Source organism: Gekko japonicus, unplaced genomic scaffold (assembly GCF_001447785.1).
Source record: "Gekko japonicus isolate JY-2015 unplaced genomic scaffold, Gekko_japonicus_V1.1 scaffold3813, whole genome shotgun sequence".
NCBI lineage: Eukaryota > Metazoa > Chordata > Lepidosauria > Squamata > Gekkonidae > Gekko > Gekko japonicus.
In genome coordinates, this window is record NW_015167657.1 from 70,055 (window position 1) to 81,874 (window position 11,820).

An 11,820-nucleotide genomic window follows, 5' to 3' on the forward strand; every position below is an offset into this window, starting at 1 on the left:
GTAGCCCCCGTATGACAGCCAATGTGACGTAGCAGTCAGGGCTTCAGAGCACGGGAGAGGCTGCAGGTGTCTGGGGGGTGGAAAGCTGAAGAGTGAGGGGGAAATAAAGGTAGGTTGATGATTGGCTGGGAAGGAAATAGGGTTGCGAACTCCAGGTGGGAAATTCCTGGAGATGTGAGGGATGGAGCCTGGAGCGGGTGAGGTTTCAGGAGGTGTGGGACCTCGGACAGGTACAAAGCCACAGACTCCACCCTCCAAACCAACTATTCCCTTCTGGGGAACCATTGTTGCCAATCTCCAGGTGAGGACTAGAGATCACTTAAAATTACAACTGTTCTTTAGGTAGCAGAGATCAGTTCCTCTGGAGAAAATGGTGGACTCAGTGTCATTGTACCCTGCTGAGGTCGCCACAGCAAATTGACACTGAGTGTCCAAGGCCAGGGCACCCGCCCAGAGCCTCTTTCTAGAGGTCGTTGTATTTATTTCCACAATGGGCCTTTTTCCTAGTAATACTATAATACCATTCTCAAATTTCTACCAACAACACTGGAATTTCACCTTTGTGTCTGCTAATAATAATTTCCATGTCTGCTTGTTCTCTCCCAGCCCTAAACCCTGGTAACACACTTAAAGGGTCTTTAATACAATGCCACTATACAGATGTCAGACAGTAACCACCTCACGGAGCTGGCATGCAAACTCCTTTGGGGCTGTTTCACCTGAATTACATCACCTGCACCATCCAGAGTGAGTCCCTGTCTGTCATCCATGGCCTCATCTTTTGGGACCAGTAAAATCTTGTGGAAAGCATTTACAGTGAAGATAGCCCTGGATTCAACTCCTAGCTCAGACACACGCTCTGGTAAGTAGTTCCCTTCACTCAATGAAGACCAGGACCCAAAGAACTGTGCACTCTGTTGTAAGGGGCCTTGATCTTCTCCAAGGCAGCCTTCTATGGCAAACTACTGTTGAGTTTTGAAAACCGTTTGCAATGTCTCACAGGGCTGCCAGCCATTCAGACAAGGCAAAGAATATTCCCGTGGGCTTCTTCAAGCTCTCTGGTCGGAGTGCACAGAAAGTAGGTCTTTGGAACCCAGACCAGGGCTCTCCAAAGGTTCTCTGAAGCTTTCCTCACCCCCTTTAAGCTTTGCCAGCACAACCAGGCTACAAAGATTTCCAAGAACCTTTCTCTGTATCCACAGAGGTCTGGAATTCACAAAAGAGTCCTACTGGATCACGTTACAGATCTCTACAGACCAGCATCCTACTTTCAACAATGGCCTGCCAGGTGCCACTACCAAACTCACAAGAGGGGCATGAAACAAGCTCACCCCCTGTTCTGTGTTGCTCAAGCAGGAATTCAGAGATGCACTGCCTCTAAACATGGAGGTTCCATTTAGCTATCCTGGTCAATAGCTGCTGATTGACCCGCCTGCTGTCAAGAATTTGTTTAGTCTCCTTTCCCGCCCGCCCCCCAATGATTAATACTGCTGAGAACTCGCAGTCCTAAACCTTCATCAAGGACTTAATTCTGCAACTTCCAATCGGGAAACTGCTGTTATGAACTTCTGAAATGCCTTCCACGATCTGCTCAGGTGATTTAAAAAAATAAAATAAAAACAATTCAGAAACACTGGTATCTGAAAAGTTTCAGATTTAAGGTAAAGTGTGCCCTTCGAGTTGCAACTGATTAATGGCAACTCAATGGAGTTCCAACTCATGGAGTTTTCAGGACAAGAGACAAAGAGAGGTAGTTTGCTATTGTCCTCCCCTGCTTAACAATCCTAGATTTCCTTGGTAGTTTCCCACCAAAGTACCAACCCCTGTTTATTATTTATTCATTTATATCCTGCCTTTCTCTCCAATGGGGACACAAAGCGGCTAATATCATTCTCTGTTTATCTTCACGACAACCCTGTGAGGTAGGTTAGGCTGAGTGTGTGTGACGGGCCCAAAGTCAACCAACAAGCTCCCATGCCAGAACGGGGATTCAAACACAGATCTCCCAAATCCTAGTCCAACACTCTAACCATTACACCACACTGGCTCTCCTTCGCTTCCGAGCACCGACAACATTGGCCTGGTCTACTGTTTACCAGATGACTTAGACAAGAACCACAGATTTTGTTTCACATGTTATAACAGCGGCCAGAATTCTATTTGCAATGGCATGGAGGACACTGAGGATCCCAACGCTGTATGAGTTGATAATGAAGATTATGGAATGTGCTGAAATGGACAGATTGACAATCTATTAAAAGGAGAAATGGAAGAATTTATGGGACCATAGAGGGGGTTTTATGACTGGCTAAAACGTAAGTACGGAGAAAATAAGATTAAATGAAGAATAATAAGAATGATGGATATAGCAGCTGTGAGGCTCTAATGAGAAGATTTGCATACAGAATGTTAAACTGAATACACACACACACAAACACACACACACATATATGCACACACACACACACACATTTCTGTATCTTTCCTTTTCCTCTCTTTCCCCTTTCCCTTTTTCTGCGCATAAACTAATAAAATTCTTTAAAAACAACAACAACATTGGGCTGGCCTGGGCTGTTAGGACTTCTGCTTTACCACCATGCATTTTCCCTCTTCTCTCCCCCTCCTCACTCTAGTTGCCTTCTACAGCCTTGAAGGCCGCAGCCTACACCACTGCTTGGGCAGAGCCTTCCATGAATTAATGATGTACTGAGTGAAGAAGAGGACCAGACCTCATATGCTATGTCTGCCATCGCCTCTTTGCGGACCTAGAATCATATGTTGGAAGGGGCCATACAGAAGAAGAAGAAGAAAAGATTGGATTTATACCCCCGTCCTTCACTACCCAAGGGAGTCTCAGAGCGGCTTACAAACTCCTTTCCCTTCCCCTCCCCACAACAGACACCCTGGGAGGTGGGTGGGGCTGAGAGAGCTCTTGACAGAAACTGCTTTTTCAAGAACGGCTGTGCCAGAGTTTGTGACTGACCCAAGGTCACATCAGCAGGTGCAAGTGGAGGAATGGGGAAACAAACCTGGTTCTCTCAGATTAGAGTCCGCGCACTTAACCATGACACCAAACTGGCTCTCTAGCTGGACCATCTAGTCCATCCCCCTGCCCAATGCAGGACCAGCCTAAAGCATCCCTAACAAATAATCATCCAGCCTCTTCTTGAAAGCTGCCAGTGAAGGGGAGCCCACCACCTCCCTAGGCAGCTGATTCCACACCCCATTCCACTTACAGTCAGTGCGAGTCGCGGTTCATGTGTATAACCGTACCTATCTGCCACATCCATCTCGGATTCAATCTTGTTCAGTCCCTTCATCATGTTATCGAACTGTTCCCCTTGGTGCTCCAGCGTTTTTGCCGTGTCCTCCAGGCGCTTCTGAGATCCCGTCAGCAAGCCGGTGAGCTCCTTCCCTTTTGATGTCTGGGAGGGGAGGGCCTGAGCTCCTGACCCCTCGGAGGAGAGGAGCTGCTCCCTCCAGAAGTGCTCGAGGATGTTGAAGACGACATTTCGGTTGGGCTGCAGGGAACTGAACCAGTGCTTGGCGTTCGTCTCCAAAATCGTCAGGGAGCTGAAGATGAAGTTGGAAGACTCCTTCTTGATCTCACTGATGCTGGAGAGATGGAAGCTGACCAGGAGCTCTCCGGATTTGTCGGCCGTAAATCTAACTGAAACAGGCGTCAGGGAGAGCTTGCCGGGGAGCCATCGCTTCTCAGAGCCGACATAATAAGAACAGGGCCACGTGTGGATACGGATGTGCTCATTCATCAGGCCACTGGGACAGCCACCTTCAAAACAAAAAGCAAACACATTATGCAGTGGATAATTACTAACCATTTCCAGCTTTTTGTAAATTGTTGTTTAGGTGAATTTTATCACGTTTCATTGTTTCATTGTATTTTAACTGCTGTGCGCCACCTTGAGCCAGTTTGCCTGGCAAGGTGGGATATAAATTGAAAGTAACAACAACAACAACAAGCTCACCAATCTTCTTTGTCCTCCAAAACCTCACTGTGAAACTACTCTAGTCCCTCCTTTATAAAGGGAGTTTGGAGACCTGCACGTGGTAAACCCCATTACCTGGATGACATCTGAGCTTCCCCAAGCACAAGTTTTCAACCACTATAATGTGTCCATAAGCAGCCGATCAAAGACTAACGACAGAACATTTTTTAAGGTCCTGACCTAGAATAATAGAATCACACAGTTGGAAGGGTTCCTAGTGTCCTGGCCCCACTGCTGGACCTCCTGATGGCACCTGGTATTTTTGGCTACTGTGTGACAGAGTGTTGGACTGGAGGGGCCATTGGCCTGATCCAACATTGGCTTCTCTTATCTATATATCTAATTCCCAACATGCCCCCTTCGTGCGGATATCTAAATCCGCACTTCGGGGGCACTTGGGGAGCAGGGAGATTTTCGTGTACATTTGGGGCAATCCCCAGATGTGCACAAAAATCTAAAAACTGTAAAAAAAATATAGGGGGGGATATTTTAATCCCCTAAAATGTAGACAAGTGTTCACTGCACATGCGCAGGGAATGCACTGGGAACGGTGCCTCACAGCCGTTGGGGGGGGGGCTTGGCGGGCCTGCAGCTGCGTGGGCCTCGCTGTCACTGCTGGGGGGGGGAGGAGGTTTGTCTGCAAGTTTTAAAATCCCCCCCAAAAGTGTGTAGTCGGGCTGCGGCAGTGGCTTGGCCCTGAAGAGGCCTCCCCTGTGAGTATCGCGGGTCCCTCTTCTTGTGTTCTTATATTACGTGAACAAAAACAATGTCACACAAGTACAACAGGATTACCAGCATATCTGGATATCAAGTTAAACTTCTTAACACTGAACTCTGTAATAATGTATGATCAAACAAACTATAGCATTTTAAAATTATTTTATTTTTTATTGAGACATTTATACGCCATTTTTCTCCCTGAGGGAGACTCAAAGTGACTCACAACATCCCTTCTTCCTTTCTCTATTTTATCCTGATAATGACCCTGTACAGCAGGTTAGGCTGAGAAAGTGGGACTTTAGTGCTGCGAGAACATTCAACAAGCTTCCATGGAACAGTGGGGATTTGAACCTGGGTCTCCCAAACCTAGTCCAAGCACGACAGCACGCCGGCTGGCATTACTTGTTGCCCAAATTATTTGCGCTAAACTGTCAACACATCCTTGAAAATATGCTGCATATGTCGTCAGTATATATGGGAATTATCTAATGCTGCAGATTGTCTTCCATCTAAAACAAACAAACAAAAACTATGCCACGCATTTTGAGTAAAGGAAACCTTGTCCTGGAAAAGCATTTCATCCATTCCAAACATTTTTTTCCAGTGTTCCCCATAATTTATTTATTTCATTTATTTCGATTTTTTAACTGCCCTTCCCCGCTTACGGAGGGCTCAGGGCGGTTTACAGCAACATAAAATCCAGTACAATTTTAAAATCAGTTAAAACTACAAAAATTCAATATTAAAACGTTCAGCATAAATATTTAAACACTTTAAAAAACAGATGGCATATCCAGCATTCAGATTTTCATGGGGGGGGGAGGGTGCTGGGCAGATGTAAGGGAACTGTCGCTGGCCTTAATCAAAGGCCTGGCGGAACATCTCTGCCTTGCATGCCCTGCAGAACTTTAAGAGATCAGACTGGGCACGACTGTCATTCGGTCAAGAGTTCCACCAGGCCAGAGCCAAGGCTGAGAAAGGCTGGTCGAGGCCAGCTGGATATCTTTGGGGGTGGGAGTCACCAAGAGATAATATCTTAACCCCCCCCGGGGGGGCGCTTAAAAAAAAATCTCAAAACCATCCACCATTCCACTCCTGATTTTTTCAGGTCTTCACATCTGTAATAGTAATTACCAAAAGATCAATAACCTCAGATATGCAGACGATACCACTCTGATGGCAGAAAGTGAAGAGGACCTAAAGAGCCTCTTGCTCAAAGTAAAAGAGGAGAGCGCAAAAGTGGGCTTGAAGCTCAACATAAAAAAAACCTAAGATCATGGCATCCGGCCCCATCACTCCTTGGCAAATAGAAGGGGAAGTCGTGGGAGTAGTGACAGACTTCACGCTCCTGGGATCCCAGATCACTGCAGATGGTGACTGCAGCCATGAAATTAAAAGATGCCTGCTCCTTGGGAGGAAAGTGATGGCAAACATAAACAGCATGATAAAAAGCAGAGACATCACCCTGCCAAGAAAAGTCCGCATGGTCAAAGCAATGGTATTCCCAGTAGTCATGTATGGCTGCGAAAGTTGGACCATAAGGAAGGCCGAGCGCCGAAGAATAGATTCTTTTGAACTATGGTGCTGGAGAAGACTCTTGAGAGTCCCTTGGACTGCAAGGAGATCAAATCAGTCAATCCTAAAAGAAATCCACCCTGACTGTTCCCTGGAAGGCCAGATAATGAAACTGAAGCTCAAATACTTTGGCCACCAAATAAGAAGGGAGTCCTCACTGGAGAAGACCCTGATGCTGGGAAAGATTGAAGGTCAAAGAAGGGGACGGCAAAGGATGAGATGGTTAGACAGTGTTATCGATGCAACAAACATGAAATTGAGCAAGCTACAAAGGACAGTGGAAGACAAGAGGGCCTGGCGTGATCTGGTCCATGGGGTCGCGAAGAGTCGGACTCGACTATGCGACTGAACAACAAAATGCTATATATTTTATTTTAAAATTATGCTATACATTTTGACTGAACAAAATCTTCCCTTGAAAAGCATTTCACCCATAACAGTTTTTTTCAGTGCACCCCAAAGCATCCCAATATTTTTGTATCCGAAACACTGGGAAATGTCACTAGAAGGGATAGCTCCCCCCCCCCCGAATTTTTGTTTTTTTCCCCCCTGCAGGACTTCATTTTCCCAGGCAGTAAAGATGGTGCTGGTCTATATCCAAATTGGATCTGGAATCTATCAGATGGCTGCAGCACACAGTAAGATTTTTCTGTACCCTGTAGACTGTTCAGAAGAGACTAGGGTAACATTAAGGTAAACAAAGACAAATACATTTTAAAAACAGTCTCCATAATTCCTTCTCCTGCATAGATTCACATAAACTATGCTCAGCGGGGCTGCCCTTGCAGTTACAGTTTTAAATCTGTAATTTGGTAACAATTTCCCATTTCACAGGCTCATAAAATAATCTCAATGTTATGACCTTGTTACTGGACGCAGAATCGTTATGCTGTGAATGCTAGCCTATTATACGCTCGTTGATGAATCGTTATGAAGGGCTACACGTTATGGTAATTTACACGCTGTACCCATGGAAGACCTAGAATGCCATTTACGTTTGATACAGTGCCAAATTAAATTAATACATCCAGCAATTTCCATGACATGGGCTATTATGGGTGCGATTATGAGAAACAATTACCTCCTTGTACTACACTTTTTGGAGCTGCGGTGGCTCAAGTGATTAAGACGCTGAACTGCAGACTGTGGAAGGTCAGTAGTTCAGCAGTTCAAGACCCGGGTGCCGCAAGACAGGGTGAGCTCCTGTCTCTAGTTCCAGCTCCTGCCAACCTAGCAGGTCGAAAGCAAGAAATTGCAAGTAGATAAATAGGTACCACTTCGGTGGGAAGGTAACAGCGTTCCGTGCGCCTCGGTGTTTAGTCATGCCGGCCACATGACCACGGAAACGTCTTCGGACAGCGCTGGCTCTTCGGCTTGGAAACGGAGATGAGGACCGCAACCCTAGAGTCGGATTCGACTGGCTTTCGAGCAAAGGAACCTTTACCTTTACTACACTTTTAATGTCATTAGATGAAACTGAAACCTTTGTGACTTACCAGGTTTCCACTGCATTCCTTTGGTTCATCACTACACTTCTTACAAAAACTCAAAATGTGGACTCGGGCACACAGTTAAATAATACCGTGTCAACTTTGCTCTTACACGGCTATGCGATTCTCTGCTCTCATCTTATTTTGGCTATAACTTCACACCAGCATCCACCACACTTGGAAGGTATGAGAGCCAGTTTGGTGTAGTGGTTAAGTGCGCAGACTCTGGGAGAACCAGGTTTGATTCCCCACTCCTCCACTTGCACCTGTGCTGGATGACCTTGGGCAAGCCATAGTTCTGGCACAGCTGTCCTTGAAAAAGAGCAGTTTCTGTCAGAGCTCTCTCAGCCCCACCTACCTCACAGGGTGTCTGTTGTGGGGAGGGGAAGGAGTTTGTAAGCCGCTCTGAGATTCCTTTGGTTAGTGAAGGGCGGGGCATAAATACAATCTCTTCTCTTTTTCTTCTCCATACAGTTGGAACATCTCACCTTCTGCTCCCTTCTACCCTTCTTCTAACTCTTTTCTGTTTTGTAGATTGTCTTTTACTTTGGTCGAGAACGGGACAATAACAGCTGGTGTAAAGGGCTTGTTCTATAGGTTTTATCTACAAGTGCCATGCTAAAAGATAAATTTAAAATGTGTGTGCATGCAGTAAAAGCAACTTGCAGGTACAATCACATCAGAGAACTATTTTGTCATCCCCCCCCCCTTCCTTACCAAGACAATCGCCTTCAGCTCCATAGGGATCTGCATTTCGGTGTTTGTGGGAAGTGCAAAGTATTTCTCACTTATAGCGTTCCTATGAATTAATGAGCTCCAATATGTCCTATCATTAACAGACTTGCTTGGGCCATGGTTTTCTTGTTTAGAATCATAGAATCACAGAGTTGAAAGGGGCCATACAGATCATCTAGTCCAACCCCTGGCCCAATGCAGGACCAGCCTAAAGCATCTCTGACAAATATTCATCCAGCCTCTTCTTGAAAGCTGACAGTGAAGGGGAGCTCACCACCTCCCAGGGCAGCTTATTCCACCTTTGAACCACTCTGACAGTGAAGAAGTGTTTCCTAATCTCCAACCGATACCTTTCTGCATGTCATCTAAACCCCTTGCTTTGGGTTCTGTCCTCTGCTGCCAACTGGAACAGCTCCTTGCCCTCCTCCACATGACAGCCTTTCAAAGATTTAAAGAGAACAATCATATCCCCCATCTCATGCTGGGTCTTCCTCTTTTCCTACTGCCTTCAGCTTTTCCTAGCTTGTCTTTTCCACTGACTCTTGTCTTCTCATCATGTGATCAAAGTACGATAGCCTCAGTTTGGTCATTTTAACTTCTAGGGAGAGTTCAGGCTTGATTTGATCTAGAAACCACTTGCGTGTCTTTTCGATGGTCCATGGTATCCACAAACCTCTTCTCCGACTCTACATTTCAAAGGAATCAACTTTCTTACTGTCAACTTCATTGTCCAACTTTTGCACCCATACCTAGTTATAGAAAATACTATGGCAGGAATTATCTTGGTCTTGGTCACTGGCAACATATCCTTACCCTTAAAGATCTTTTCTAGCTCATTCATGGTTGCTCTTTCTAGTCTCAAGCTCTCCATTTCAGTGCTGACCCTCATTTAGGGCAGCTGACCAGCACAATCAGGAACAATCTAGAACTCCTTCTAGTCAGGGGTCATTTCGTAGAAAAAGAGGTGCAGGAGCTCATTAGCATAACTTATTTGCATATGCCTCACCCCCTAACATCACCGGAAGGGTGTCGGAAGGCAATACCCACCGCTCAGGCTCCACTGGACTGTTTTGGATTGCTAGCTATTGGGAGGGGGGGGAATGTGCAGATCTGTCCTCGCAGAGGAGGGAGAGCTTGTACCTGAATAAAACTTGGTCTTAAAGGTGCCACTAGACTGTTTTGGACCGGGGGGGGGCTCTGCAACTTACCTGGCTGCTTCTTGCTCTGACTGAGGGCTGCTGGGAGCAGGGGGTGGGGCTTGTTGCATGTGCCCGCCCCCTGGGCTCTTTACTGCCGGAGCTCTGCTCCTGTGCGCTCCTGCAGGAAATGACCCCTGCTTCTAGTATACACAGCATTCCTGAGTGCAAATGATTCACACAATAAGAATTATAGGCACGTTTCTCCATGATCAAGTAAAATATTTTTTTCTAATACATTGACACACTTGCACAGACACAGCTGCCAAAATCAACTGAAAACCTAATTCAGGTGACCCACTGAGAAAGTTTTCAGTGTAGTCCGCTATATACATATTTTTGAAAGCCACTGGCTATGCACGGAGACAAAAAGCACCATTTTCAAACTGGCACCAGTTGTGCTGTGACTAAAGCACTGCTGTCATGAGCTGGAGCGGACATTCTAACCACGACACCACACTGGCTCCCAGAGATTGTGGCAAACATAAATTCATCCTCCCTGTAGAACCCTCTTGCCAAAAAAGTACAATAGGTACACATGATTTAGTACCCTTAGAGCAGGAAGAGAGAAAACAGAACACTCACTAGCTGTTAGAAATACATTTAAAAAATCCATCAAGATACTTTGCCTGATGCTTCTCAAATACATAATTATGATGTAGCCTCTACAGACTTCAACACCAATTTCCAATGTGCAACCTGTGTGAGGGTACAGTTTTGATTTCCCCAGTGGCAGGACTGTTGCTTGATTTGTGCAGAAAGAAAATTTTGTACGAGTCTTTTAGGATGCAAGTGACATTTGCAATGAATAAAGCTCCCCAGGAGTTGTTCTGACATTTACTGGGAGATGAGAGTACAATTTAAAAAAAAATAATCCCGCACACTTTGGGTTTACTGCAGCTTTGCAGCTGTATTTCCCCATGTATCCATCAAATGAGACAGGAGGTTGCTGTTGCAATTTTTTACAAGTGGGAACCTGAAGAAGAACAATCAGAACTAGAACAAAAATTTAAACTGAGCAATCAAATTCCCTTACTGCTGGTAGATTGCCAAAAGATGTGGCAAAGACAATAATGCCCTTCCCTGGGACTGGGAGGAAAGCAGGTCTTAAGAACATCAGATGGGCCCTGCTGGATCAGAGCAGTGGTTCATCTACTCCAGCATCCTATTTTAACACTGTGGCCAACCAGTTACTCTGAGGGGCCGATATGGAATAGAAGCCAAGGCCTTCCCTTATCTGGTTTCCTGGCACGGGGATCCAGAGGTTGAGTGCCACTGAATGTGGAGGCTCCCTTTAGTCACCATATCTAGTAGCTGCTGATAGATCTCTACTCCATGAATCTGTCTAATCCCCTTTTAAAGCTGTCTATGCCTGCGGTCATCACAACATCCACTGGCAGAAAATTCCACATTTTAATCACTCGCTGTGTAAAGAAGTATTGCCTTCTGTCCAGTGTTCCCTCTAAGCTGAGTTAGTGAGAGCTAGCTCACAGTTGTCTAGCCTCCAGCTCACACATTGTTGCTTTCACTCAGGAAGGAGGGCTCCAGAGCAAACTAATTTATGCCAAATCACTTGCTCACAGCTTTAATGCCAGTAGCTCACGAAGTAGAATTTTTGCTCACAAGACTCTGCAGCTTAGAGGGAGCATTGCTTCTGTCCGTCTTGAACCTACTTCCCATCATTTTCATTGGATACCCTTCAAGTTCTAGTACTTTGGGAGAGGGAGAAAAATGTTCTCTGCCAGCTGTCCCCACCGCAAGTATAATTTTATCTTGGATGTTACGCTGAGCTTCAAAGACGCTCAAGGCAGCAACAGCTTTCCCAAAATCCCCAAAGCATAGCTAGACTGCCCTTTGAAACCTGCATTACCAGATCAAATGATACAGCTGTTCTCTGAAACCTGAAGAGTGTATTTGTGAATCCCTGTATAATATCTTTTCTTTTAATGGATCTGGTGTTTTGGGAAGCAAGGAGAGTCCGTAAAAGCCGAACTGATACAGGATTGCAGCAAAGATGGCCACATGGGAATCTGAAACCAGCCTTTATGCTCAAGTCAAAGATTCAACCATATTAACCGCTTCAGTGTTTCCTGTTTC

At 45.6% G+C, this 11,820-nt stretch overlaps 1 protein-coding gene across 2 annotated transcripts in view; it reads right to left on the reverse strand.

Moving 5' to 3' along the window:
• The window catches only part of SNAP47 (synaptosome associated protein 47kDa), a 57,383-nt gene that overhangs the window by 34,088 nt on the left and 11,475 nt on the right, over window positions 1–11,820 (reverse strand). For both annotated transcript variants that reach the window (XM_015414113.1, XM_015414112.1), the window contains exon 2: window positions 3,274–3,790. In XM_015414113.1, coding sequence (XP_015269599.1) covers window positions 3,274–3,770 — 497 coding nt within the window. In that variant the 5' untranslated portion in view covers window positions 3,771–3,790. The remainder of the gene's footprint in view (window positions 1–3,273; window positions 3,791–11,820) is intronic.